The sequence below is a fragment of the Electrophorus electricus genome, chromosome 7 (genome assembly GCF_041902795.1).
Source record: "Electrophorus electricus isolate QZ-2024a chromosome 7, ASM4190279v1, whole genome shotgun sequence".
Taxonomy (NCBI): Eukaryota; Metazoa; Chordata; class Actinopteri; order Gymnotiformes; family Gymnotidae; genus Electrophorus; species Electrophorus electricus.
This window is the reverse complement of record NC_137503.1, coordinates 4,543,656-4,571,568: the sequence shown is the minus strand read 5'-3', so window position 1 is coordinate 4,571,568 and position 27,913 is coordinate 4,543,656. Positions and strand designations below refer to the sequence as shown.

The 27,913-nt window shown below is 42.6% G+C and overlaps 3 protein-coding genes across 6 annotated transcripts; 2 read left to right on the top strand and 1 right to left on the bottom strand.

Annotated features, from left to right (window-relative positions):
- The first annotated feature begins 4 nt into the window (after window positions 1-4).
- ttc4 (tetratricopeptide repeat domain 4) lies at window positions 5-3,337 on the top strand. 3 transcript variants are annotated; one of them, XM_027013588.3, is made up of 10 exons: window positions 5-236; window positions 324-441; window positions 535-696; window positions 926-1,003; window positions 1,217-1,341; window positions 1,560-1,646; window positions 1,724-1,971; window positions 2,069-2,153; window positions 2,296-2,378; window positions 2,505-3,337. In XM_027013588.3, exons 1-10 carry the CDS (start codon window positions 126-128, stop codon window positions 2,605-2,607), a joined length of 1,200 nt encoding a protein of 399 aa, XP_026869389.1. In that variant the 5' UTR covers window positions 5-125; the 3' UTR covers window positions 2,608-3,337. The 3 variants fall into 3 exon arrangements, with proteins under 3 accessions (XP_026869389.1, XP_081573033.1, XP_081573032.1); XM_081716907.1 differs by lacking the exon at window positions 535-696; XM_081716906.1 differs by lacking the exon at window positions 926-1,003.
- A 185-nt stretch (window positions 3,338-3,522) lies between these two features.
- ttc22 (tetratricopeptide repeat domain 22) lies at window positions 3,523-10,040 on the bottom strand. The gene is made up of 8 exons (XM_027013587.3): window positions 9,943-10,040; window positions 7,718-8,306; window positions 7,560-7,615; window positions 7,267-7,382; window positions 6,831-6,949; window positions 5,981-6,142; window positions 4,552-4,704; window positions 3,523-4,444 (listed from the first exon to the last, which is right to left on the bottom strand). The coding sequence occupies exons 2-8, from the start codon at window positions 8,279-8,281 to the stop codon at window positions 3,917-3,919; spliced, it is 1,698 nt and encodes a 565-aa protein (XP_026869388.2). The 5' UTR covers window positions 8,282-8,306; window positions 9,943-10,040; the 3' UTR covers window positions 3,523-3,916.
- A 533-nt stretch (window positions 10,041-10,573) lies between these two features.
- Window positions 10,574-27,880, top strand: lurap1 (leucine rich adaptor protein 1). 2 transcript variants are annotated; one of them, XM_027013590.3, is made up of 3 exons: window positions 10,574-10,786; window positions 16,183-16,783; window positions 24,995-27,880. In XM_027013590.3, the coding sequence occupies exons 1-3, from the start codon at window positions 10,583-10,585 to the stop codon at window positions 25,024-25,026; spliced, it is 837 nt and encodes a 278-aa protein (XP_026869391.3). In that variant the 5' UTR covers window positions 10,574-10,582; the 3' UTR covers window positions 25,027-27,880. The 2 variants fall into 2 exon arrangements, with proteins under 2 accessions (XP_026869391.3, XP_026869390.3); XM_027013589.3 differs by lacking the exon at window positions 24,995-27,880 and having other exon boundaries at window positions 16,183-20,797.
- The last annotated feature ends 33 nt before the right edge of the window (window positions 27,881-27,913 follow it).

Sequence of the window (27,913 nt, the reverse complement as noted above, 5' to 3'; positions counted from 1 at the left end):
TAACATCCGGAGGTACAACGTGCACGCTGTGTTTACCGGATCTATAACCTTGCGAATTGACAAAAATTGTGATACATTAGAGCACGGGGTCCTGTAAGGACTGTGCCTTTAGAAGAACAAATTCAATGGCTTCACCGACTCAAGGCGAGGATAGCGATGACGGCATGGACGAATTTATGGAGAAATTCAAGACACATAAGTATAAAAACGCATTTAACGAAAGCAACTGGGAAGAGGTAAGAACAGACATGTTTTTGTTTTTGTTTGCTAGAGGCTGCGGCTGGCTGGTCCTCGCATTAAAATGTCGTTGTGTTTTATTATAGGAATTTGATAAGGTGCCCATGTTCATGAAGACAGCTCCTGAGGACATAGACCCGGTTAAGCACCCCGACCTTGCCTGTCTGCAGTCTATTATACACGATGACGAAAGACCACCTGAGGGTACCACTCGCTGACCTCTAGCTGTTGACAGACGAGCACTGCGTTCACTTGTTTTAACACCGCGTTGAACTAATACCGCCTGTATTTCCACAGAGCAAGCAAAGAGCCTGAAGGATGAGGGCAACGAGTACTTTAAGGAAAAGAACTATACGAAAGCCATAGTGTCCTATACAGCAGGGCTGAAAAAGAACTGCTCTGACTCAGACCTCAGTGCCATCCTCTATACTAACCGCGCTGCTGCCCATTTTCATCTAGGTATGAACCCCTCTCGCTCAATTTTTAATGCATGAAGAGACCATCTAACCCTGTTTAACGACTTAAAAGATTTCCTTGGATAGGGCAGGTTAGGCACTGAAGTAAAATATACTGATTCAAAATCCATAATAATCCTACAGGAAAAAAATCAGTCCAGTGTAGCTCTTGTATACAGTACTTGTTGGGTAAACCTGTACGAAAGTTTGTATGTTTTCTTACTGTTTGGTAGGAAATTTGCGATCTGCTTTGAATGACTCAATTTCTGCAAGGAAAGTGAAACCATGCCATTTAAAAGCCATAATCAGAGGTAAATGACTCTGTTACACTTGCGTTTGCTTGTGGAAAAACTGCAGTAAAATCTGAAATGCACTAAAATGGACATTTTAAGTGTGATTACAGGTTTGTGCAAGATCTGTGGCACTATCCAGTCTATAAGGAACCTGTGAGACTGTGTGTGTGTGTGTGTGTGTGTGTGTGTGTGTGTGTGTGTGTGTGTGTGTGCGTGTGCGCATGCGTGCAGGGGCCCAGTGTTGTATGGAGCTGCGTAATTATGCTGCTGCATTACAGTGGTGCGATGAGGGGCTCAAGCTTCTGCCCACCGATAAGAAACTGCTGGAGCTCCGATCCACAGCAGACAAACGGAGGGTAGGCACAGCCAAAACTAGCATACAGGACCATAAATCAGATCACAGCTCCAAACACAATTAACTACTCGCTATTCCATTAATCAGTTTGGCTTGGTGCACTAAATTAACCAAATTCTTGTGTGTCACCCACATCATTATGTGAGTTGTAAACATCTTAATTTTACATGTTTTCATATTGGTGCTCTTGGTCAGTAAGATGCTGTCTGTGTGCTTTAGAGGGCAGCAGAGAGAGATGCCAGGAAATCTAAAGCTAAAGAAAAAAAGAAGCAGACCGAAAGGGGAACATTACTAGCTGCCATTAAGGTAAGGGTAAAGCAGTCTATTACATTATGCAATATGCATTCAAAATGTTAAGCTGCTCCGCTTGTTGTTTGCACCAGGAGCGAGGCATTAGGCTTCTGCAACCCAAACAACCTCAGCATCGGGGATCCGATAGCGAAGAGGATGGCAGCGATGATGGAACTACAGCAGCCATGGCAGAGCTGTACCTGGATGGGCTTGACTCCCAGGAGGCCACAGGAGCACAGGTGTACCTGGACGAGCAGGGTGCCCTCCACTGGCCAGTGCTGTTCCTGTACCCCGAGCACAGGCAGACTGACTTTGTCTCTGCGTTCTGTGAAAACTCGAGGTGTGTTTGAACGCAGCATGGCCAGATTTGGTCTGTCTGATGTGTGTGAAGAAAAATTTCAATATGAAATATTACGTGTCTTTTTCCTGTTGTTTAGCTTTATAGATCATTTAGCAGTCATGTTTGGAGAGGAATTGCCTCCCTGGGACACAGAAAGAAAATATCACCCACAACATCTTCAGGTCAGTATATAGGCCTTGCTAAGCCTAACAGTTTTTCCAGTGTAAGCATGCAGTGCGTATTGACTTTGTGAAGCTTCATGGTTTATTTTCTTTACATTCTTGACTCCTTATCTACACGCTCATCTTTTACCTGTCGTTATAGGTGTTTTTTGAAGACCATGAGACACAGCATCTATATGAAGTGGATGTGGGGACATCACTCCTGAAGATTCTTCAGCTCCCATGGTATTCACACTGGATTTTCTCCCCATTGCACATTCAGTGATTGGATTGCTGAGTTAAAAGCAGTATAGTGAGTGCTTGTCTTGATTGCTGTTATTTCTCTTCTTCTTCTTCTTCTTCTTCTTTTAGTTGCTGTGTACAGGCAGGAACACCTAGCTTCATTGTGTTGGTAAAAGGGTCTCCATTTTGTGAGCAGTACTTTTCCAACAAGAAAGTGCATGGATTAAAGTGAAGGACTGAAGGACATTGAATGTACTAGCCATTGACTAAGATCCTGTCATAATGGAGTTTGCTGCATGTATGTCTGCTACTAAGAAGGTTGCTGCTTCTGAAGCCACTGTGCTGAAAGAAAGTGCTGGAACACCTCCTTTGCAGCACCGCTGGGTAAGATGGCCTTTCCTAAGATGTTTACAAGGCATCAGACAAGGGATTTGACAGACAGAGACCATAACTATTTACTGGAGTCCATTCACTATGGCTTGTATGAGTATACAAGGGCAAAGCTACGTCACTAGTGTTCAAATAACCTCAATATCTTGTGAAAGGACTTTGTTCCATGTTTTTGTATCCTGAAATATCCTGAAACGTCATCGTTTCATGTAGATGTACTCTGCAGTAAGTATGTACTAGCTAGTACTCTAAATTTCAGAAAACACATCTTTTTGAACTGTGCTTAATGAACATAGCCCTTATGATCATTGTCCCAGTTCCTGGATCAACAATTTAAAAATATTTAATTGTGGAAATTGGATGATCACTGACATACAGCTTCCATTCAGGCTTCCATTCTCAAGCTGTTACCTTTAGGTTGGTCCGATGGAACGGGTTGTCAAGATATTGTTTGAAAGAGGTTACGGTGGGTATTGTCATTTAAACCTGTAATAATTAATTTGTAATAACATACTGGGCATTGCTACAATAGCTGGACTGTCTTAAATAAAGGCCCAGGACGTTGGTCTTCCGCATGCGTGATGTGACGGATGTTTTGCAGATGAGAGTAGCATTCCAGCGTGTTAGGCAGACAAAGCCATCTAAAATGACAGACAAAGCCTGTGATACAAAGGTGTGGGCCACATTCTTGGATTCACTCAGCATTTTTTGTTTTGAATTTAATAAACCAACAGACAGTAGTTTGCTTTAAGTGGACTTTCAAGATTGGTGGCATGAGTAAGACTCAATGGAAATGTACATTTATGTGAAACAGGAATCTAGACTAGTGTGGAAATAATGAAAAAATTAATAAATAATCCCAGGTAAAACAGCCAGTACTTGGGAGATAAAAATATTTTTTGTTGTTCATAACTGAGGGAAAGTAAAGATCACTATTATGTCAAATTCTGCCTTGTATAATTTAGGCTTGACCTCAGTATTACACAATTAGTAACAATTGTACTCTACATTGTAAATCATTCTCAGATAAAAAAAAAAAAGTCATCTTTCTTGTACATCGTCACTCTCATCCGACATAATTTATCCCCTTAGCAACCAAAGAGTCCATGTTAGGGAGGCAATCTGGCTTCCAGCTCCTCCTCCACTTCCTCTCACACAGACAGAGACCTTCCAAGTATGGAGGGTTTTCCTGGAGGTTGTAAAGTCTGCAGGAGCCTCCTCACCATTCCCAACTTGCCCCTCTTCACCAGCTCCCTGGACAGCTCAGCCACATCCTCGGTGCGTTCGCGGCACAGCCGTCTGAGCTCGGTCTTGACAGCACCGGCGCCCAGCCTGCCCTCGGCCTGCTGCACGCACTCCTCCAGCTGGTCTATGCAGCGGCTTAGGTCCGCTGAGTTCTGCAAGAAGCTGTCCAGCAGAGCACAGAGCAGGGAAGACAGGGCCACCGTCTCCTGGTTCCCGGGCCGCTCCAGCTCCAGGGCCCGTCTGAAGCAGTCGATGGCATTCTGCTCCTCCCCTTTGAGCAGCAGGCAGCGGCCACGCAGCAGCTGCAGCTCCGGAAGGGAGGTGCCTAGCGGGCACTGCAGGGCCTGGGCCAGGCTGACCAGAGCCTGGTTCACTGCCATCTCGTCCACCATTAGGCTCTCCTGCAGCGCGTCCACACCCATGTAGTAAAAAACCTGATGGGGAAAGGTAGTGGACTATGATGCTCGTAAACATGGAGGCATGCTTAGTTTCTGTGAAATTTAGAGAACAGAACTTGCACAACCCAACATTCCTTCATTACCTGCCCCATCTCCAGGTGGGTTCTCAGACAGGGCCGGACACTCAGCACCTGCTTGAGGTCAGCATGCGCCTCTTTCAGGTCCTGCCGGTCAGGACTCCCTTCCAAGCTCTGCTTTGCCCTTTCCAAGGACTTCACATAGCCTGTGACCTTAAGCTGGGAGAGTGTGTGCAACAGCAGTTTCCATATGAAAGACTTGTTACTGGCTAAGAAATTTATTACATTTAGCTGATGCTTTTATCCAAAGCGACTTACAATTATGACTGAGTACAACTTGAGCAGTTGAGGGTTAAGGGCCTCGCTCATGGGCCCAGTAATGGCAACTTGTCAGTGGTGGGGCTTGAACCAGCAACCTTTCAATTACAAGTCAAGTACCGTAACTTAAAGTTAAAGTTACTGGTCCAATGTAAATACTTTGGCCCTGTACTCAAGCACGTTGGATTTGAAATAAAACAATGATTGAGATGTAAGTGCTGTATGCCACCTTTAATTCATTAACTGCATACTGGATGAAGCGCACAAAGATTACAGCCCTAGAATGCATCATTCTAAAAGTAATGGTGCTCAAGGGTACATTATTTAGACAGTTAAGCACACTACACATTTTGTCCATCTAAACTTCAAAGGTGCTTTAGTTCCGTTTTTTTATTATTGTCTTCTGCAATTTGAAACTTGGAGCGTTCTCAGTGAAATCAGGTTGCACTGGCAGCTATACATGCCCAGGCCACAATATTACACAGATGAGATGACTTGCTTTTTGTTTCTATTCCTCTTTATACATTCCTCCTTCCTTTAGACCATTGCAGAGTTTTTATGAACCTTTTACTGTAACCGGGTTGTGAAGCCTTCTAGTGATTTTATATCTTGTGATAAAGCCCTGTAGGTTATACTGGTGCATTTTCTCTGTGTGCTAATCTTTGACACACAGGATTTATGATCCAATCCAGTGTTTTTCTTCATGATAAATGTATTCTTCAGTCATTCACGATTGTGGTCAACTGATATATTCACCATTACAACTTTGCTTCTTAACAATATACTGTATTGTTACCATACCATATTCTGACAATTCTAATGGTTTGACAGTAATTTATTCTGATATTTAAGGCTCATGGTGTCCTGCTTTCCTGGCAGTGACACCTTCTTATTCCTCACGTTGAAGAGACAAAACCAGTACACTCCAGAGACAAACGCCATCAGATAAACGCCAGACCTTCACCAAGCTCTCGTGCATGAAATAAATACACAACTACACAGGTGGGCAAAAAAACAGCTGAGCAGTCAAACAGTTCATTAATTATGGTTCCCTGAAATAGAGAGACTGTGATTCCAATATGGTTAATCTAATACGGATACAAATACCCTTGAGTTAAAGTTGCTCACCCATATCTCTTGACTGTAGGACTGGCAAAGTTGTGACGTTTAGACTTACCTTCGCCCGGGTGCAGTAGGCTTGCCAGTTCAGTTCTGGGTCAGGCAGGGTGGTCAGGGCCATGTTGCAGATACCTATTGCCATCTCATATTTCCCTGACCAAAAAAATACATTGGCTAGCTGGTTCAATGTAAAGGCGTCATCTGTGGCCAGTTTAATGCCCTGTAAAAACAGCCAGAGAGGGACATTTCTCATTGCTTCTAAACTCAATAGTGGTTCCTAATCTTTTCATGCACAAGCCATTTTGCTTTAGTCTAGGTTTCATCTGTTAAATAATGCTCATGTGAAAGATTGAGGAAAACTATTTGGAAAACGCGAAGAAAAATTAGGACGTGTTATCCAAGGCAGGCTCTATTTGCATAGAGTTTATGATTAAGGAATGACGCTGGTGAGAAGCTAAAAGAACTACAAGCCTCTTAACACATATCACAAAATGGTTAACTTATGGCTTCTTGCAGAGTTAAAAAAAGATCTAACATTTGTGTTGATCACTGCAACAAACTGAATGTAGGAGCTAGAAAAACAGACAGCCACAGAGCTCGCCTACCAAGAGGCTTCTGGTTCTCTTGTGTTTTTCATATGCCTTCAGTGAACCTTACACACATTCAATATCGGATTATAATATTGTGTATTTGCATCATGGAGAATGTGTAATTAAAAATGATTTGCATATTCATTGTTTTATGTCATCACAGGAAGTATATAATGTAAATTAGAATAAAGTCTAGACAAAAATGTTGAACCATAGCCAGCTAGTTAGCAAGAATGATCCTATGCAAATCCACATCAGTAAATCATCCGCAGAATGTGCAGTGTTGTCATCTGATATGTCTGAATTAGCATACAGTACCGATCCATAACATGACAGTGGGTCAGAGCCAGAGAGGCCACAGTCGTGAACTGACATCGGTACAGTGGGGAACTCCTCTATCTTCTCCAGCATGAGACCAATATAACACCAGGAAAGAGCTAGGAACACAGGCCAATTTTAGTCAGCATAAAGACAGTGGCAGGCTTCCGAGATCATTTACAACCCCTGAAAGAGGCCAGAGATTGAGGAAATATTGACATGTAAAACAAGACAGACAGGTTTATGAGTTGCTCTTTAACTGTTCGTCAGCCTCCTTCATTAATCATCAGATAGACTATTTAACTCCATATAATAAAATAAAGCCACAGTGTTTCGAGGTACTCATAAACTGTAGCAAAAGGAACAAAGATCAAATTAAAATCTAAAACTTTGATTTCTTAATGTGATGAACCACAATGAGCCAGATGCAGGTTACCTTTCAGGTGTGTCTTGTCTGATTTCAGAGTGTCTTTTAGCAATTTGAGAGCTTTGTTGAAGTAGGTAAGCCTGGCAGACTCCAAATCCTTTGGATCTTTGACAATACCACTTAATCTACAAAAGCAAATAGATTTCGTGATAATGTATTTAGTGTCTGGAAAGAGCTTAGCCTGTTTCTTGCAAGAGTTTATTGTTTTGTATAAATAAAGTAGCCAATGTATGAATAAAAAGTAGGCAAAGCAGGCAAAAGTATTGGTTGAACAGTGTGACTATGAATGGGAATTATATGACCTTATGTAACTTGTTGCCATTTTGAAATACCAGCTCCATTTTTCTTCTGTAGGTACCTATAATAATTAGCAACAGAGAATTTACATTATGAAGCATCACAGTGTTTTACTCCAGAGAATCAAAAGGGTTATGCTTTTATCAGGATGGCAAAGTCTCACCAGATCACCTCCATAATGGAGTGCACGGTTATACAGTGCCAGTGCAGCAGTCAGCCTCTCCTGGAGATCTTCATCTTGCCCCAGATCCACATCATGAGGATGGGCGAAGGCCTGCTCTGCCAGACACTGAGCTGTCCTGAGCCTGCACTCTGCCTGGCCCTCATCCGTCTCTGTGCCCATGAGCGCGGCCACCCGCTCCAGACACTCCCCCTGTTCCTGCTCGCAGCCGAGACGCTCGTACACGTGGGCCAGGTTGGCCCAGGCATTGAGGTTTCCCGGCGACTCCTGGCAGACTCTGCGGAAGGCTTCCTCGGCCGCCTCCATCTCGTCCAGGTGGTAGGCCAGGAAGCCCAGCATGTTGCGGACAGCGTACTGCAGCTCCCCAGCTTCGACCTCCAGCTCGGCCCGCAGGCTTTCCCGCTTGAGCTGCGTGTCACGGTGGCGGAGGGCGGCCGATCCACCCACATCCTCGTTCAGGTGCAGCGGCAGGTGAAAATGGCCAGGGATGTATGCCAAGCCCTCGATCAGGGACTCAATATCCTCCTCCGTGCTGGTGTCCTCCATGGTCGTCTCTCTCACACCACATACACTGTGTCAATGGGACAGGGACAGAAATGCTGTTGTGTCGTAAGCAGGACAGGAAATACAGGTTTGAGGTGGAGGAGGGAAAGTAAGTAGGGAAGGAGTGAAGAACCATATATCTTGACAAGTGCTTTCTTGTTTCCTGTGCAGGTCACTGCTAGCTGGAGACTGATTGGAGGATTTGGAAATTGTTGGTGGGGTGGGGTGTGTGCTTTGGGAAAATAGTACGGGAAAGATTATGGTTGTTTGCTCACATTAGATGACACACCTTCAATGAGAGCTGTTCTGCATTGGTAGACTTTGCCTTTCTCTCTAAACAACTGGAACTCTGAGCAGACCACAGTCATGGTTCAGAATTGTTGGCTTGCAAAGGAATATAGCATTGAATTGAAGAGTTTAGAAAAGTATTTCTATCCTATAGCAAACCCTATTAAGCGATAACTTTGTGTATATTTTCCTGGAATTCCATTTTGGATAAGACATGTTCTCAATACAATCTGCGTCAGTGTTCAAGTCAAGTTAGCTTGATATGATGGGTATGCAGATAAGCCTAAATGATTAAGGTGTGCTCGTCTAGGAAACGCACTGAGGACCTGCTGAGTCTCGTTGATTTGACAGGAGACATATGAACATAATTTCTTCCATTCACCACTAGATGTCAAGCACGTTCTTTCTCAAAGGTTTTTCACAGGTCATACTTGTATTACAAGTATGAAATCTAATTCTTGGAAAGAAGATTAATTAAATACTAATTGGTCACTTTTCAGAGTAGCTACTATTTGGATGAAATCAACAATTGAACAATTTTTTTTTCAGAGTAGTTATTATTTGGGTGAAATCAAATAATAACCGTTTTAAAACGTTTTTAAAAATGCATTTGTTCCAGATCACTTAAGACGATGTCTTTCTAGTTTCTGATTAAAGCACAAAATGATTTACGCGTGGATAAGTAGCTCCACAGCTCATCAACGCAAACGGAGCCAGCGGTGTTGCAGTGGTCGAACGTCTGGATGGTAGCCTAACTTATCTGCTTACATCACTATGAAAACACCCAAGTCTTTAATGCCTAGGTCTGCGCTAAGAGATTCGCCTTTCACCCTGCCCTTCTAGTTTCCTTGCATAGAGGAGATCCTTACAGTGTTACCCTCAGCCGTTTAATGATATCAGTGACCCAAATCTATTCCGCCCCCCTATTTTCTGCCCTACCATTGACGAAAGTTCTCATCCCCGTCTTTAAACGTTTGCTATATTTGCAATACTTGGAATGGGGCATCGCGTAGAAGTAGCAGAGCGGAATGTAGTTGCTTTTGAAGAAATCTAAAACTGCGGCTGATACATTTAAACTCCACTGGAAAAAGGACGCTGGTTATTGTTCCACACTATAGACTATGCATACTACGTTATACAAATCTCTTCGTACGTTTAATTGCCCAATGCTTGTGTTTGGAAAATGGCGTGGGCATTAGTTGTGCCATGCCCTTCTCATGTACACATTTCAAAATCTAACTGACATGATAATGTGTTCAGTATGCATAGTTTATTACATTATTTCATAGTTAATTAAATTACCAATGCAATTACTGTCCTGGCTTCCTCGGATGAGCCCTTTCGGTAATGTGCGTCTGTCCTACTACAGTACTTACGGCAGGCAACTTGTAAGCTCCGTCTGCTTTTATTCTGTGCTCGCTGGCATGCGGACGGAATTTGTGTCCCGGCGTTTGTGATAGCGGAAAGGGTAAAGACCGTCCAGGCTGGACAGCACCCGTGGGACGGACATAATCTTGGACGGAGGAACTGGCGATTTGGCAGAGTCTAGACAGGACCTAGGGGCCAGGCTGAAGAAGCACTGACGCCAGTAGCTAGTACCACGGAGCGCGATGCCCAACTAGAGACATTCTCCAGGTCTCTAGTGCGCAACTGGGCACGATGATCATTTTTTGGAATACAGAATCGTCAAAAAAAAAACAAAAAAACACGTAGAATTTAAAAGGCTTTATTTCTTTGTCGATATGTGTTCCTGTCACCTTCAGTGACGCATCTTTTTATGAAGAGGTAGCAATTATTGCAGTTGAGTACGATTCATGTATGTTAACGGTACTAATTGACGGGACAGTAAGAATAGTCAAGCCATGCGGTTTAGTACATAAAATAATTGTTGTAACCTGTCATATCAGCATAGACAACTAGCCATCGGAGGATACGTGATTTTTAGATATTTTACAGAAAGTTCCTCATATTTTTGTAAAAAAATAAAATTAAAAAAAAAAAAAAAAACAAAACACTATGGAAGAAGTTGCAGGTAGTGAATCCATCGCTGATTTAAAAGATATAGAGGCTAAAATAGGAAGAAAAACCCCGGAGGGATTGCTCAGATGGATGCGGGAGGAACCAGCATCCCGCGGGGACCGCAAGTTAAACTGCCCAGAGAGCAGCGACTCTGAAAAGAAAGGTCTCGATGCACAAATCAGGAAACTCAAAGTCGATATGGTAAGACTTTTATTACAAGATGATTATCTAATCTGGTCGGTGTAGGACACTCTGCACGGTTACGCGACTGGAGACGATTAAACTGCTGTATCGGTTTTTGTATGGCTAGAACACTTGGAAGATATCTGAGATGTTCTGCCTTTGCAACCCCAAGATCTTGCCCAGTTGCCATGCAACGACAGAATCTTCTCCACGGATGTTATACTTACTTGTTATCACCAAGTATATAGGATATAATGTGCAAACATATATTTTTACACTTTTCTGCTCATTGTTTACAGATAAATCTTCCGATTTGCATTTTATAGTGTACAGTACTTAGACAGTAGCAGAAATTACACTGTTTTGGCTCTGCTCTTGCTGGATTTGTAATGAAACAAGAAACAATGACTGGAAGTGCAGTTTTTCAGATTTAATTTGAGTGTAGGCTATGTGCATCCATACTGAACTGGAAATGAATTACAGTCCTTGTTATTCCTCACAGATATAGGACAAAATGGTTTGGATAGCTGTGGGTCATTGGATCACAAGAGAGTTGACAGACGATCTAGACCTAATTCTGGATGTTCATCTGTATCTTGAGCTCTGCATGATCAAAGAAGTGTCAAGACCAAAAGATTAGTATTGTGTTGTGGGGCTGTGGAATCAAAGTAGTTCATTCAGGCACAGAAAAAACATTTTGTGTATCAAAATCAACTGGTGCATTAAGGAAAATTGCATACCTTATAATAAACACTCATGATCTTATCCATAGCAAAATATCTGGCAGACTAAAAAAAAGACAATAAAGAGAATGCACATGCATGACCCCAGAGGGTTGCCATAAGATGCAGACCTCAAACAAACCTCAAGATCAGAAAGCTCACGTACTAGCTCGACAAAAGGTGAATAAAAACTCACAGGATTCTTGGACTACATTTTAAGGACAGATTAGATTAAAGATGGAAGGTTGGAGAAAAAAGTGAAAGGTTTGGAGGAAAAAGAAACTGCTCATGCTTGAGAGGATTCCATCTCATCTGCCGTCCATGGTGTCTGGAGCATGTAGTGAGGATTGTCGAACTGACACACTTGTCTTTATTGACTACGTGCCTGTAGATAGCAGCAGCGGAATGAATTCTGAAGTGTACAGAAATGGGTTAATTGCTCATATCCAACAAAGTGTCTTAAATCGCAATAGATCGCGCTTGGACAATGCTACTAAAGTAGTTGCAGTGTTTTTCAGAACCAAGAGTGTAAAGACCTTGTATTGAAAGGCAATATTCCTTACTTGAAACCCAGTGAGTCTGCACTTCATTTTCTGAAGACATAAATAAATGCTTAAAGTCTCTGACACAAGCAGGAAGTGAAAATGGATGTTACAGTCTGGCAGAGCATCAGCAGAGATGATTCCCAGCATCTGGTGATCACTAGGAGTCCCAGACTAATGAGGTTCAGCGTCTGAAAAGTGAAAACAGCAATAAAAAAATAACATTTCATTTAAGACTACATCCACTGGATCCACTACAAGTCCTCAGTGGAACGGTGCTGTGGGCACTCTGACAGACAGCGGTGTTGGGTCAGACATTCTGACATATGCCATTTGTACTTGAACAGTCATGCTAATTCCTAAGGGGCTGGTGAGGTATGCACACTTTTCCATAGCGATAGGCAAGCGTGAGCTCCCTGCAATGTCCTGTCCTCCACCTGATACTGTTTTGCACCTCCCTCCTGTTAGTCCTGAGCAGTACTGCGCCAACTCTCAGTGCCTCTAACCTCGAGCTGTTTGGCTCCGTTGCCCGGCTCTGACTGGCAGCGTGTAACTGCAGTCCTCCACCCCAACGCCCCCAGCGCTCTCCCCTGCAAACCGCCGGTGAGGGATTAAGCCGGAGATCGACTCACAAAGACCACGGCAGAGGCGCATAACTAATTACAACATACTAGATGTAATGTTGGAGCAGGACTCCATTTGTTCAGAGACAGTGAGTGCTTTATTTGCACTTCATTGCAGCCTCTGCTGCATGACATCAACAACAGAAGGTCACTGTTTTGAACACCTGCGTGCTGCGTAACACACAGAAGCAAGTTCTCGGTGCCATTGTGTATGAGCTGGTTCTCATGCAGCCTTTCTCCATCTCTGTCGCTCTCCTGCTCTCTCTGAGCTGCGCAGACAGAAAAAAACAGGATGATGTGCCAACCGAAGGGAGAACTCTTAGACGGGCTTTGATGTGGAAAAGGGAGGGAGAGAGAGATAGAGCTGAAAGAATTAGCAGGAAGAATGTAAGGACATGCGGAGTGACCCGGGAGACGCAGCCGGCAGAGGCATATGGAGAGGTGCTGAAGCACGTACCATGCTGTCCTTCCATACGAGTGACATGGCGAAACCTCAGCAAAATTAGACTCACCTCTCAGGTGTTTGTGTAGGTGCATGTACAGGGACGTGTGAGATGGTGTTTGCACACAGATGTGCCTGCAGGGTATTATGTCCGGTCATGCGCTCTGATGTCTGCAACTTTGGGTTGGGTCACTGGGTTGCAGTTTAGCTTTACTGGAAGATCGAGACTGTGTTTCCATTTGTTCTTTGTCAAATATGGGCAAAACTGTATTCATCAGACCTTGGTGTGCCACTAATTGCTTTCCCCATGAGTTACAAATGATTGCATAGATGGCATAAAACCTTTGAAATCAAGGAGTTCCTGACACTAAACATAATACAGAACAGAGAACATGCAGGGAGACATTGGTTACCCACAAAACAAACACATACACACACACATACACAGAGAAAGAGAGAGAGAGAGAACCATACCCTGTATTTGTGGCATGATACTTAACAGAGCAGAACACATCAGCAGGGAAAATGAGAATTCCAGGGATTAGGGCTGGAAATGTGGTGGGAAAATGGGATCTGTCGAGCTGTGAAAATAAAGAGCCTTGTCTGCTCCAGACCCAATGCAGTAGTTGCCCTGATGAGACAGTCAACTATAGGGTGACAGGACAGTAGACATGGTGAGAAGCTAATGGATAATGAGCTCATCATTTTAAATATTTGGAAAATATTTATTCAATACTTTCATAATTTAAACCTCACAAGCTGTGCAACTCATAAACTGTGCAAGTGAGGGGCACACAGTGTAACCTTTTGTGTGATGTTTGTTGAAAGATATAATTAGCACCCAGAAAGCATTACTGATGGATGCGATCATGCATGCTTTTCTGCTTGCACGGAGCTTCAACAAGGCAGACTAGGGAAGGGTAGTTCAGCTGAGACAGGGGGAAAAAAATCGAATTTACGAGTGGCCCCATTTGCCTGAGAGTGGCGAAGGGCCAGACAGAAACCTGCCCAAACCCTCATAGCAGTATGCAGCCACGTGACCCACCTCCTATACCCAACGTCGGCCGTCTCTCTCTCTCTCTTTCCCCTTCTTTTTTTTTTTCTCTCTCTCTCAATCCTTCTCTGTCCCGTGCTCTCTTTGTCTATACCTCTGAAGTTACTTTTTCATTTGGCATTTTTAGTGCTGCATGAAGTTGTTGGTAGGCTTGCTTGTGTGAAGCATGACGTTATCTCAAGAAATCAAGCTTAAACTGTAAATATATCATATTCAGTCTTAATTAGGGTGTTCAGGTTACACAGGCTACCCATTTCACATCCTGTATTTCATCTTCCCCATGTCCTGACCATTCTCTTCTACTGACTATAAAATACGCTTTCTTTGTTTTCTGTGGTTTGATTATTTGGACAGCTCTCTCTCTCTTTCAGCGTCCCCGTCTCTCTCTCTGTCCCTCCTGTGCCCTCCTTCTCTTTCTTTTTTTTTATAGCTCTCTCTTTCTCTCTTTTGTACTGCAATTAGTGAGGCTGACGTCAGCAGTAAATAATGCAGTTCTGTTGCAAACCACATCCAGCCAACTTCTCCACCTTATTTGGTTTTCCAGTTCCTTCCTTTCACTACTTATTTGTTGCTGGAACTTTATAGCCAGCCACCATCGCACTACTACCTATCATTTAGGTGGCGAGAGTTAAGATGAAAACAAGCGAGATGAAGTCATAACGTGTCATATCAGTAAATACGAACAAATGCTACGCTATGGGCCAAAAGGTATTCAGTGCTTAAGAGTGCAGGTGCAGAAGAAGGACCAGGCTTCCCTCATTTAAGCGCCTAGCTGGCTGTATCCTGACTCGTTGCGGGAGACCCTCTGTGAGACGCTCTGTGACCGTGACTCGAGAAGCGCAGATGGGCTACAACAGCCTGGTTACCAGTGGGGGGCAAAGCCATCGATGTTCAGTAGGATTCGGATGAGAGACTACAGGAGACTCCAGTGCACATGCAGCGTGCTCTTCTCATGGTCTGGAGACTGGTGTACTCACAGAATAGATTGCTGCTTGACGCATATCATATTATCTAAACATATGTTAAATAACAATGGTGGTATCGAGATTTATTACATCAAAATTCACCTATAATTAGATCCAGTTTGTAATTGACAGGATTTGTATACATAGCATAATTGCACTATTATACACATTTTGCAGAGGAACCTTCGTCTGTGGAAAGAGTTTTTCATTAATGATTTGACAGATAACCTGTGATAGGCGATTACTACATTGATTCACAGAGTGGTTGGAAGAGCAGTCAGAAAATCAATAGTCTCCATTTTAACTCTTCATTGATTTTGTACCCAGGGGGTTACAAGAGTGACTCATTGTGAGATAAAGAGAATGTGTTTATGGCTATTTGGTTATGTATTACGTACCTTAAGAGTTGCCTATCCATTTAGATGCTACCTGTTCAGAGACCCATTAGTGTATTTCACAAGAACTTAATAACGTATTCATAAGATGTATATAGTAGCTTCACAGTTGTTGTTTTTTTTAATCCATACACATACTACCGAATATGTCATAAGATTATAGAAACTGGACATTTGTTTTAAGTGCCAGTTATAATGTTTACAGTTTGCTTTTAGGTTGTGTGGGTCTAAGAAAAGCTGTGTAGTCTGCTGCAGGCTGGGAAGTGGTGAGGGGTTTACCCCAGAGAATTGATGGTTGTCCGAGGGCTTCATAAATCTCAACAGCACTTACTGTAACGGTCCTCTGGCATGACTCCAGAACTCACACAGGATTAGGCAGGCATACCCACGCTGGCCCCATCTGAAAAGTAACTAGCTTTGTTTTTATGGTTCTGTCTGTGAACTCCAGATAGAGATCTGTCACTGGGTGCAGTCGCAGGATGATTTTACCTTTTTGAGAGGATTTAAATAGCACAGCCAAAGGTGCAGATCTTAATCTGTATTACCAGCCATGTTATGGACTGATTCCAATGATCTTGGGTCAGTTCATAAGAGAATTGGCTGGGGAATAAACTTATGAAGCTGATGAATCGGCGTGTGCTGAGGTGAGCGCGTCTGTGTGTTGCCGGCAGGCTCACCTGCGGGCGGTGGATGTGAGGATACTGCAGCAGCTGCTGACACTGCACGAGGGCATTGAAGCCGTGAAGTGGCTCCTGGAGGAGCGCATGCCCCTCGCCAGCCGCTGCAGCAGCCTGACCAGCAGCCAGTACAGCCTGGGCGAGGGTGCCGACACCTCCTGGAGAGGCAGCTGGAGCAGTCTGCAGGACCAGCACGACAGGCTGGACAACATCTCTGTCGGCAGCTACCTGGACACGCTGGCCGACGACCTGGATGAGCACTGCTCCTCCAGCGGGGCCGAGTCCGTGCTCTGCTCCACCCCTCTGGGCACGGATACCTCTGTTCGGACGGGGGATGGCATCGGAGCAGAGGCGGGCGGTGCTGCATCCGGAGCCAGGGCGTCCCAGGTGAGAGCTGACCCCCTTAAAGAGGATGGGCCGGATCGGACCAAAACAGCACCTGAAGCTGGGAAACCCTCGCCTGAGGTCAACCATGACTCAGGATCCAACAAGAGTAACGGCAGCCCAGAGAGGGCAGTACAGAACCCAGTTGCTGAAAAGGACTCCCCGAGGACCTGTGTGCCTGAGAAGCCAGAAGAGAGTGCCAGCCCTAAAGGTAAACCCTGCAAGAATGGCAAGGTGTCGCTAGAAAGTTGCAAAATGAATGGCAAACGACACTTGGAGTATGACGCACACTGGCGCTGGGTGCAATCACAGGACGATGTGACTTTTTTGTGATGATTTATGAGGCAAAGGTGCTGGTCCTGGATGGACTTTAAGTCCCCTCAACTAAATTAGAGGACTCAGCTCTTGGGTCAGTTCATAGTCTCTTAGAACAGACCTTCTAAGATAACTGCTGAGATTAGAGGTAAAATGGATTAAAATGTATGATGTCAAAGAGCCCCATGGGTCACAGTTTAATTTAAGCAACTAAAATTAATTAGGTGTGCAGGAGTTTTTTTAAACATGACACCAGTATGCTTAGTGTAGTTCACCAGTATGTATAGTAATTGTGGAATCTCATTTCATCAATAATTCATTTAATTTCCTTTAAGAGTTCCACTGTTTAATATTAAGGTATTCTTTGTCATATTTTCTCTTCCCTTAACTTTTAAAGGAATCAGTATAAAACTGTTTAATTTAAGGTTATTTCTAGTTACAACAGATTCTTAATTGTGTGTCTACTCTGTGCAGACTGGAAACCTGAGGATCAATGTCCGGGGCAGTGAACATTTCATACGTATTTTAGAAAGGACCAAAGTTTATAGCTATAACATATAGCTATTTTTCTACTTGTGCTCACAATTTTGAGGTTCCATAAATATAACACCAATTTAAGCAGCGTGGGTTAGCACAGTCCAGTCAATAATATCACAACAAACTAATGGACATCCGCAGGTTTTGGTACAGGAGACGTAGCTACCGAGTGGCTTGTCTGTGCCCTCACCCCGAGGTTAGAGGGAGGAATATGAAAGCTTTGCCACATTAGTAATTCACAACCTACTCCTGTGAGTAGACATCAGTTCCAAGTCCAAATGAAAATCTGCTCTGAATATCAATGATCCAGAAGGAGGTTTTTGAACATTAATCACAGAATCAGAGCATATTTGTTTGTGCTTATATAATTGCCTACTCGAGAGCTGCTTGCACAGTACAACCAGCCTGTTGAAATATATATTTAATTCTGTAATTCGTATAAATTATGTAACGATGGTAATTTGTGGCCTTGCAGTGCAGAGCAATTTAACCCATTCAAATGCAAGTGTGCAATAAGTAGTGCAGAGTACTGAGGTGTTATAGGACAACCTTGGTCGTGAAGGTTTTTAGACACTCAGTACAATGCAGGGTAACCAGTGTTGTCTGGGTTTGTGTATTTGAAAGGTGACATCTTCTGTTATGCACAATGCTTTTAATAGCTATTAGGAAGAATGTAATTGTAGTTAATGGATTTGTGTTCAGAACTATATTACATAATCTGTTTTCACGCCTATGCGCCCATCATCAAGTCACTGGATATGGTTCTGTTTTGCCTGCTTTTCTACTGCCAAGTGAACTGCAACGTTGTACTATTTTTATACTAGGGAGGAGCCGAATGAAGCCACAAACAGTATTTAACATTCAGAGAATTATGCAATAAATTGTTACACTTGGTCCGTGTAGATATACTTTGGGAAAAGTTGTTCTATACACTTTGCCAGTAGCATCAGGCGTATGAAAGACGAACGTGGGAGAGTAATGTTCCCATGACACTCAGAGCAGGGCTACCTCTCCTTCTCTCCCACACATAGACCTAATAATGTCTGTGCTTCTAGGAATAGTTTCCATGACGACGAGTGGAGTGTGTGCGTGGGGGGGTGCCCAGCTGTCAGGAAAACATAGGCAGTCCCAGGGTGAATAAGAGGGGACAGATAGATGATGATGTGATTATGAAGAGGAAGAAAAAGACTTGTCGTTTGAGTTATGGTGGCAAAGAAGAGTGTAAGTGCAAAAAAAAAAATCTAGCAAAAAAAAAAAAGAAACGACTCGAGTCTGAAAGAGAAGGTGACTGATTAAAGAGAGCACAATGTGAAAACGCAGACAGCACAACCGTAAAATGTTGACCTAATATATAAGTTCATCAGAACATGTATCAGTCATCCCCCCAATAGACTTGAACATTTTTGAATCCTTTTTAGTGTGCTGTAAAAGGATTTACAGCCAAAGTAAGACAATCTGATGTAGGTATAATGTGTATCGTTCTCCATTCTCGGTTTAGCGGTCAGTGCGCCATTCTCAGCTTAAAGCTGATACTGAGGGTTGTGCTGGTGTTCCCACTTAAAGGCTTTTTAATGGTGTCCTCGTCAGCCCAGCAGGACACCTGGACAGTTAATAGGTTCCAAATGAGAGACTTTCCTTTAGTAAGCGCAATGGCTAACACCAACACCAAATACCCCACAAAGCACACTCACGGAGCATGTGCACGCTCACGGAGCATGTGTCCTTTGTCTCGCTCCCACTCTTTGCCTATTTGCTGACTTTTCCAGCAGAAAGCCAATACCAACATACACAGAACTTGTTATGTGTGTATATACTGAGCATCTTAGAAAAGAAGATGGCTTCATAGTTGCTTACAATGCCTTTTTTATTCACTATTAACAGTGGTTTTGAGTAAATATTTCCCTCACAGTCTGTTATACACATTTAGCTATGGCTGGTCAAACACATTTGCATGCTATGATGTGCTTTTTCCCTCAGCTGTCTGATGATGTGTAACACGAGCTGCATACAACCAGCCTATTTTGAGGCTTTTATTAAATCCCTTTGCTTCATAAGAAATATTGGCAGGTATGAGCAATACTGATGCCAAAGCCCAGGATAGTATTGCTTTAGCTGATGGTTTGCCATTCAAATGAGCCTACCCATCTGGCTTTATACTACAAATTGTAAAGCACTGTTTTACATATTTATTCATGACTTGTATTATTTATTATGCGTTGTTATATTATATTGTCCTCACTATGTATAATAGCAATTAGTTTAAAATTTTATTTGGTTTCATTTGAGTTTACAAGCTATTCTAAAAAATGCCAGTACTGCCCCAAAGGGGATAACACACACACACACACACACACACACACACACACACACACACACACACACACACACACACACACACACACACACACATACATACACACACACACACACACACACACACACACACACACGCACACATGCACACGCACACATGCGCACGCACACACACGCACACGCACACATGCGCACGCACACACACACACACACACACACACACACACACACACATACATACACACACACACACACACACACGCACACATGCACACGCACACATGCGCACGCACACACACACACACACACACACATACAAAGAGAGAGAGAGAGAGAGAGAGAGAGAGAGAGAGAGAGAGAGAGAGAGAGAGAGAGTAATGATCCATCCATCCTAAACAGCCTATAGTGACCTTACAGCTCCAGCATGGCTTTTCCCACACTCCGGACATGTGGGCTGGTCTTTGCTCAGATTAAAAGGCTAGTCACATACTGTACAGTCCTGAAGAGAAGGAACTGGCTGCTTTGGAAAGCTGTTTTAGAATGGTGAGTAACAGGAAGGTGCTTTACCCTAAGAAGGACAGAAGGGGATGCTGAGACTGAACTGAGGGGCATTTCCAGACCCGTTTTCCTGTTTTGGCTTTGGTCTAGTCCCTCTGTTCATCAGCACTTGACAACGAGTGAAAGAAGAAAGATGGAAAAAAGGAGCTGTTAAAAGTCCTTCTCCCCAGACACCCACCACATCCTGTGCCCTTTCAAGAACTGTAGGAAATGATTGTGGCAGAGATGTTTCGATAAAATGCAAAGTTCATAATCTGTGCATAAAATGGAGCATCTGACAGAGCATAAAAACTGAGGACCTAAGTTCGTATAGAGAGGACAACAGTGCACATTAATTCTGGAAAAATTGTATTAAATGCTTTTTTTTTTTTATTATTATTGTATTTTATTTTTATTTTTGTGTTTGGTTGAAGTATGTGAACTCTGTTTAGAATTTATACTCAGAATGATGGTCAAGAGTCAACTGTACATGCTTATAATGTGATTAAATGTATTTCATATATTATGTGTTTGAATGAACATGTTATTTGAGGAGAGCCTCTGAACCCTGAAACCTCCGAATTATAAACTAGGCTCCTTCCGCCCTCCAAAGTTTTCAGATAGGACGTTTGGCATTGTATCAAGCATTCCATTTTAAAAGAAGGGGAATATCCCAGCATAGCATCTCATGATCAAAGACTGCTTTGTTTTTATTCTGCTCCACTAAGATTCTTTGATTCTTTGATTTTTGTACACTAGCTAAAACGACAGAGATGAGTTTTACAAATAATTGAAAGAAATTTGAAAACATTTAATTTTAATTTAACTAACATTTTATTTAATTACCATTTGTTTGATTTCCTTTCTTTAAAAATAATACTTTTTACTTATGCTATTCTTTTTTCTGTATGCTTATTTCAGATATTGTAACCCATATCTTTTGTTTGGGCAGACTAAACATTACTAAAACTCTGACCTACTAACTGGAATACATTGACTGTCTATTATAAGGACATGATATTCTCAAAAGACAGTTCTGGATTGTTGAATGAAAGCCAAAGATAGACGAAGTGGCTTTATCGAGCCTAATTCATGCGAATGACATTTGCCCAGGATTATGCTCCGTGTGTGTGTGTGTGTGTGTGTGTGTGTGTGTGTGTGTGTGTGTGTGTGTGTGTGTGTGTGTGTGTGTGTGTGTGCGTGCGTGTGCGTGAAGGCTGGATTGGTGCATCCCTGCCAGGCCCAGCTGTGCAGGTGAGCCCTGTGCACTGCTTGCTCTCATGCCAGAGCGCATCCCCCTCACATTAGCGCTGACATGCCAACTAATCGTCGTGTACAAACAATACATGTAAGTTGTCTTCATTGCGGAAGCTACAGTGGGAATCTGAATGTATACACTATCTGAATGTGAATATTGGGAGCTTGTTTTTTGGTTGGTTGTTTGCTTGTTTGTTGACAAAGGATTATCCTCCAATTTTTTGGTTATTTTTCAGTATTATCGACCATTATTGAGCATTTACTCAACTCAGTATTGTATGCTTCCCCACACATGCTCATATTGGAGGCTTTATGTTTGGGGCCAACTCTGGAGAGACTCATTCCTAAAGAAATTTCTCGTGGTTAGCATAGTGCTGCTATTGCTCTTTTTTTTTTTTTCTTGGCTCGTCATTGTGGGTTGCCCCCATCACGTTACATTCATAAGATGCCTTATATAGGAAAAATCCATGAAGTTAGTCTAATCTCTGCTCTGTGATCCCTTTTCCCAACCCCGAAAAAGATCCAGTGTTCCCCTCCTCCCGATGCGTCCACACCCACACAGACAGACATGTTTACGCAGCTGTGGTGCCGCTCTTAAGAACTCTCATAAACAGGCATATGTAACACACATTGCACTTTATAAATCCTGCCATTTTAAAATCAAATCCTACCAACCGTTACATTTGCTGTACAGTGAAGTGCTGCTGTGTGGTCTAAACTGCCCATTAGCCTTGATCATATGTTTATATCAATTATGGGTTCTCATTCGATTGCTGTCTGTTTGATTGTCGTGTAAGACTTTGTGGATTATGGATTATGTGTGTTCTATAGACTATATTTCCAGAAAGTTTCACGTGTCATTATCCCATAGTCAAAGTTGACTGAATGACACGATTGAGATGTTTTGCTATGGTTAATCTGTGAAATTCTCTGTTCTGAGGTGAACACTTTATAGACACCCAGAATATGTGTCCATGTATAATTCTATGACACTGCTTGTAAAGGCTGTCATACTAATACCTAATATATATGTACAATACGTGTTTGTACACTGGTGCCCTAAAAAAGCAAACAAACAACAAGAAAAAACAAAACAAAACAAAAGGAAATACCAGTGTATGACATAAATTTCACAGAGACAGGGAGATTTCTTACTGAGCTTTATAATGTACACAATGTAAACAGGAGCCTTGTTAGTTACAAGCCAATGGCTATGGTTATCTTTTCACTAGGGCTTGATGTCAAACTCCCTCCTCAAAACTACACGCCAGTCTTAGTTCAGAACCACAATGGCAGAAACATACTGATGTTTTGATTCAGAGAATGGCTGATTTCATGAATCTCATTTCTCCGATCATACTTTTGGTTCCTACCACAAAGTCACTTGGAATATGATTGTTATTGTCAATACCATGACAGTAACCTTGAAATGGCCATCTCCTATAAAGAGTCTGGGATGTGACAGCTTAAAGGTTGGGATACTGGGAACCCAGTTTCCTTAGAACATATTAAACAAATGAATAGTGTCTCCAGGTTATGAGCTAGAAACTGACTGCATTGGGGTGGGCTGCCAGAATGGAGTGTTTTCTACTGGGGATGCCCAGCTCTGTGGGACAGAGGAGGGCTATAAGAAAGGGGCAGGAACCGGCCACATGCTTCCTGCACAGTGATGTAATTAGATTGAGATGGGGCATAAGGTCCACTGGGACTTTTTTCAGGGACCATAAATGGATAACATCAATACACACAACCACAGAATAATCTGTTTTATATTACAGACTGCATATACATGTATTGCCCAAAGCATTATAGAAATAGATTTTGCCTAGTTTTTGTGGTTTAGGCCAATTCATTTTTTTCCAATTCAACTTGGTTTTATTGGATATCTTAACTATAGTTCTTACACTTCCTCAGGAATTTTATCCTACTTTTAATGTGGTCTCATGGATTTAAATTACACGACCTCTAAATATAAAACTTAAAAAAGTCTTTGAGATAAATCTATACAAGCCCAGAATAAACAACTGATTGTTGCCCCAATTAGCATGACTAACAGCTCGTTTGGTTCTTCACTAGAGTGGCTGGTCTGAATGGTCCCAGCTCTGGGACCTCTTACATTTAATTAGCCAGGGACAAGTAAGCTTTGTACTTGTACTACTAACAACCAACTGAGTGTTTCACTGACCACAGTGCACCCAAATGCAGCAGACCCAGTTCGTATCAGCTGTGCTCGGGGTCAAGTCTGTAACCACCCTGAACAGGTATCACACCTGAAATGTAATGAAAATAAAAAGAGCAGATACAAACTAGTGGGACTGTTGGTAGTTTTTGGAGAGTTGACAGTGACTAAGTTGTTTTCAAAAACCAAGGCAAGACCAATATGACAGATATAAGTACAGCGATCATTGATGATCTCTGCAGTAGTTGCTTGTACTGATCTGCTGCTGATGTAATAATGTCGAGAAAATCAACAGGAGTTGTTATGTATGCGTATGCATGTGTGTTAAAACATGTTGGAGTGGTATAGAGAGCAGGAGACTGAAGAGGAACATGTGAGACATGTATGTGCTTACAGCCACAAACATGTGTGGAGACCAGTAAGGAAGTGCACAGTGAATTTAGGAGGTGAAGTCACTTGTGTTCACTAATAGTGATCTCAGAGGGCCATAGCTTAAGAAACAGACAGTGCAAGAATGTCTAGGGGCAGTGTGTGGGAATGGGACTCAATTTTAGAGTGAAGAGGAGAGGGAGAAGTTTTGAAATCCCTCTTAACTGTGTGACAGTGAACACTCCTGCAAGCCTCTGCTTGTGACCAAGTGAAAAGAGAGATTACAGGACACTTTATCATCCTTACATGGGAGTACATCCTTTACTCCCAGAGCACACACACTCCCTGCTTGCTCAGTAGCTGCTAAACTCTGAAGACAGACTTCCATGGGAATTTGGTCATTTTTCTTGGCAAAATCTTACCTCTGACCCAGATGCGCAGTGCTGACACCCAGAAATGTCCAAGGCTGAAACTGCTTAAATTGGTGACCAAGGTTGAAGTTCTGTGATGCAGGATTTGCATGGGCAGAACCCCAGATCACAAACGGAGGCCACCTAGTCATAGCTCACAGTCACAGCAGGTAACGGCACAGCAACATAGCTTTTGATTCTGCTTTTCATAAGTAATTCCTTGGTTTGCAGGTTGATCAAGTTATGTAACAAAAATATTTTCATTCTGTAGAGAAGACTTTTGACAGACAAAGGAACAGATATTTTAAGGACTGCACTTATTTCTTGTGTAAATGTTACATAATTCCTATATATTCCAGGCACTGATACAACACTGGAGACAGAATTTTCTAGAAAAATTTATCCACATGACCAAAAGTTCCTCTCCTCTAATCCTTTCTTCTATTTCCTCTCATCCTCATGCCTCCCTCCTGCTCTGGATAACCATGACTGCAATCATTTCCAGATGACTCCAGCCTGACACTGCAAGATAAATGAAATCAGATGCCAGCATTTATTTTTGAGATTGTTGTGGTTCAGAAGAGCTATTTCCTGGGAGGTGATGTGCCTGGCATGAAGGTGCTTGTGTGGGAAGAGAAGATTCTTTTTCAGGTGAATGGAATGGAATGGATGGACCTGGAAAGAGACAGGTGAAGGTTGGGTCAGTGCACTGACGGTTGAAAATAAGTCAGCAGCAGAGATTTGTCCTGTAATCACAGAGAGTGATTCATACTTTTACAGCATTGCATGCTTTGATGGAGCCTTTTCTTAAGCGCTACACATCTACGAGCATACGCATGCTAGAAGTGTTGTATTTTTCTACTAATTACACAAATGTGAAACACAAACTGAGTGACTCGACCACATCTGTTTATTAGCTAGGAGTTTTGACAGAGAGGAACCAGGAGACAGAGATGCTGGTGTCTGCTGCTTAGTGCTGAGACGTCACGGCGGGGAGGCGGAGGCCGTGTTTCTTCATCTGAAGGCTCAAGGCCAGTCTCTGAAGCGCAGCTCCACAGCTGCCTGCATTTTAGGCATACCTCTGGGTTTACAAATGACACTTTGAAAATAGCTCAGCCTATTTAGTGGAACGTTTGTACCCCATGTGTGTAACACCAACGTCACAGAATGCTAATTCTTTCCCGGGTAAAGGGCCAGTATCTCCTGGGTTTAAGAAATGCCTACGCCTCCTGCAAGCAACTTTGTCTTTATAAGTTAACCCAACACTAGAAGAGCAAAGCACATCCGTAGCTCAAGTCTCAAACTCCGGGCAACACAACCTGGATACACAGAATGACCACTGTGGAACCTCCTTAAGGAACAGCAGTCTTTATATTGCTCTGGTGAATCACAGGCACAGAGCATGACAGGAAACAAGGCAAGGGTTGAAACAGATTAGTCAAAGCGATGGATCATGGTCTACTGGAGCCCCTGGTCACTAGCGTCCTTGGAAACACCCCCTCACTGCACGCCCACCCCACTATAGTAAAGTGCTTTAGCTTTGAGTATATTACTAACAGTGCTCAACAGAAAATGCCAGAGGGGCTGGGGACATATAGAGTTTCTTCATTTATTCCACATTGTGCCTACAATTACTGGCTAACATTGAACATTACATTACATTATGGTGCCTGGTGGGCTCTTTATTCACAGTGCTAGACTGCGCTGACAGAACCTGGAGAACTCACAAAAACAATCAAAAAACAACAACAAAAAAGATGGACTTTTAAAAACACAAAACCCAAACCATGTTAAATGAACCACCAAAAAAAAAAAAGAAGAAAAATACTGATTATAAAATCAGAATAATCGTATGTATACTATAGACTACACACACACTATAAATTAGAAAAATACTATATAATTAGAAAACAATGTTGAAATAGGGAGCTAACAACTGCAGGGACACAATATCTACATGGGCCCTACGTGGCCCTATAGGAACAGTGGCACAGCTTTGTTTTATTGTGATCCTTACTTAAGTCATATATTACCTAAGAGTCATGGCTTTTGACTAGATTCACCACTGCAGAAGATGTTTTGGTCTTTTCAAGTCAAAGCTCGAAATGAAGAGGGAACGGAAGATATGAAGAAAGTCGTGGACGTGAATGCAAAGACACAGGACAGAGAAGAGCGGGAGAAAGGATGAGGGCCAACCCAGGTTTAGCTCTCCAACCACACGAAAGATGAAGAACATCAGTGTCTAAGGTCCACCAGGAGAGAGTGGGAGAAGAGCCAGTGACTCCGTATTCAGCTAGTGCTGACGCCCGACGTGGCAGTTCATCTCTCAGCGTATCCAGAGTGCAAAGCCAGGCATCACGCACCCAGCAGAGTCCTGGAGAGAGCGCCCAGGCCAGTGCTCACCCTCGCCTGAGCACTGAGCAACTGCTCAAAGAAAACAAATGTGTGAACATTCTTGACATCATCCTCCGTTTAACTATTGTACTTTCATGGCAGCACAAGTCATCCCTTTTCATGGCAGTAATTCTTTGCCATTTGGAATTGTAGAAATCTGAGATTGTTAATCGCTGACATTTAAGAGGGCCATGACACGGTGCTTAGTCTGCCCTCGGAGGGGAACACGCCCCGTGCAGTGTGGTGATTGCTTTTAATATGTGGGGTTTTTCTTGAAAGGCTGCCAAAGTTCTCCTTGGAAAGCTCCCTAATGAGGGGTTTTTATGGGCTTCTGCTTCAGCAACGTTTAAGATTATTAACGATTACAGCAGCAATTTTCCAGCACGTTTTTTAAAACCAGAAATCATCCGTTTTTCTGTCCTAGTTGTGGATACTGAAACAGCACCATAAATTTGTTCAAAACCTTGGGCTGTTGGAATGTGCAAATGGCTGCATGTTGTTCAGCATCCGTTTTCCTTTCTGCTAAAAATGCTGAGACTTGAACTGTGGCGCTACATGGAAAAATGTCATGATTCATTTTTACTCATAAATAAAGACAAATACTTCCGCTTCAGTCTATGTAAATTGATTTTATTTTGCTCTAGCTAGAATTTTGATCATGACTAAAAATTAAGTGGTTTCAACTCTGCGAAATGTTTTTTTAAATACAATTAGGATTAATTTCTCAGACATCCAGTCTTAGACTAAAGCACCAATGGAGAATCACCATCACAAATGATATTTTATTCAATACTTGGGCCTAATCCAGATCTAGAAATTCGCTCTTCAGTGTCCCTACATTTCACTTCACGGGTCTTAGGGAGGGAGCTGAATTTTAATCATTTAATCCTCAGAGACTTTCCATTACTGATCAAATAGTGAAAACAGCACCCTCTACTGTTCACCAACCAGAACTACAGGTTCAGGAAGCCCTAACAACAAACCATAATAAAACTGCGAATGCATCACTATAGCCATTATTAATACTCAT

Excerpts from the sequence above, each read along its gene's own strand:
- ttc22 (XM_027013587.3), bottom strand. The coding sequence starts at position 8,281 with ATGGAGGACACCAGCACGGAGGAGGATATTGAGTCCCTGATCGAGGGC. Across the intron at positions 6,143-6,830 it reads CACTGTCATGTTATGGATCG|GGCATTAAACTGGCCACAGA; the intron begins GTACTGTATGCT and ends CTGTTTTTACAG. Across the intron at positions 4,705-5,980 it reads CCTACTGCACCCGGGCGAAG|CTTAAGGTCACAGGCTATGT; the intron begins GTAAGTCTAAAC and ends ACACTCTCCCAG.
- ttc4 (XM_027013588.3), top strand. The coding sequence starts at position 126 with ATGGCTTCACCGACTCAAGGCGAGGATAGCGATGACGGCATGGACGAA. Across the intron at positions 2,154-2,295 it reads ATCACCCACAACATCTTCAG|GTGTTTTTTGAAGACCATGA; the intron begins GTCAGTATATAG and ends CTGTCGTTATAG. Across the intron at positions 2,379-2,504 it reads AAGATTCTTCAGCTCCCATG|TTGCTGTGTACAGGCAGGAA; the intron begins GTATTCACACTG and ends TTCTTCTTTTAG.
- lurap1 (XM_027013589.3), top strand. The coding sequence starts at position 10,583 with ATGGAAGAAGTTGCAGGTAGTGAATCCATCGCTGATTTAAAAGATATA. Across the intron at positions 10,787-16,182 it reads GGAAACTCAAAGTCGATATG|GCTCACCTGCGGGCGGTGGA; the intron begins GTAAGACTTTTA and ends TGTTGCCGGCAG.